The 543-nt window shown below is 39.2% G+C and overlaps 1 protein-coding gene across 1 annotated transcript; it reads right to left on the bottom strand.

Annotated features, from left to right (window-relative positions):
• Nucleotides 1–6: 6 nt before the first annotated feature.
• On the bottom strand, nt 7–527 carry LOC104774810 (UPF0061 protein RB9953-like; the record flags this gene model as incomplete). Its single annotated transcript, XM_010499248.2, has 2 exons — nt 196–527; nt 7–108 (listed from the first exon to the last, which is right to left on the bottom strand). Coding segments are annotated over exons 1-2 (317 nt in total), but the record flags the coding sequence as incomplete, so codon positions are not given.
• Between the last annotated feature and the right edge of the window lie 16 nt (nt 528–543).

Below are 543 nucleotides of genomic sequence, written 5' to 3'. Positions count from 1 at the left end.
ACAGACATATTGTTCAGAAGTTTACTAATGACCTCCTTGTTATACTTAGAAAGACCAAGCTTCTTTGACATTATGGCTTGATACTCATCCATGAATTTATCACCGTACCTGATCATGAGCCCCTCAACTACTTTAGTAGTTCCTACAAATATAATTAAGAATAGTGCTCCAAATAAATAGTGACAACAAAGTTACCTCTCCATGGCGTAATTTGCTTCCTTTTGATTAATCAGCTGAGCAACTGCCAGAGTCTTAGAAAATTGAGCAATATTCCACAAACCGATGTCAGGCTGATTTGCAAAACAGTATCTTCTTCCTGGGAGATCTGTGGTGTTCGGGGTGTAACTTGGATCAAAAGCATCCAAGAACCCAAATGGGCCATAGTCAATGGTTTGACCCAAAATGCTCATATTGTCAGTGTTGAGCACACCATGGGTGAAACCTACACCTTGCCATCTTGCAACTAAGGTAGCTGTACGCTCAGCAATTTCAACAATCCATGCTAATATTATCAAAAAAAGCACAAGTTAGTTCAATCTTGAC

This window comes from Camelina sativa, unplaced genomic scaffold (assembly GCF_000633955.1).
Source record: "Camelina sativa cultivar DH55 unplaced genomic scaffold, Cs unpScaffold05744, whole genome shotgun sequence".
Lineage (NCBI taxonomy): Eukaryota > Viridiplantae > Streptophyta > Magnoliopsida > Brassicales > Brassicaceae > Camelina > Camelina sativa.
This window is presented reverse-complemented; position numbering and strand designations above follow the sequence as displayed.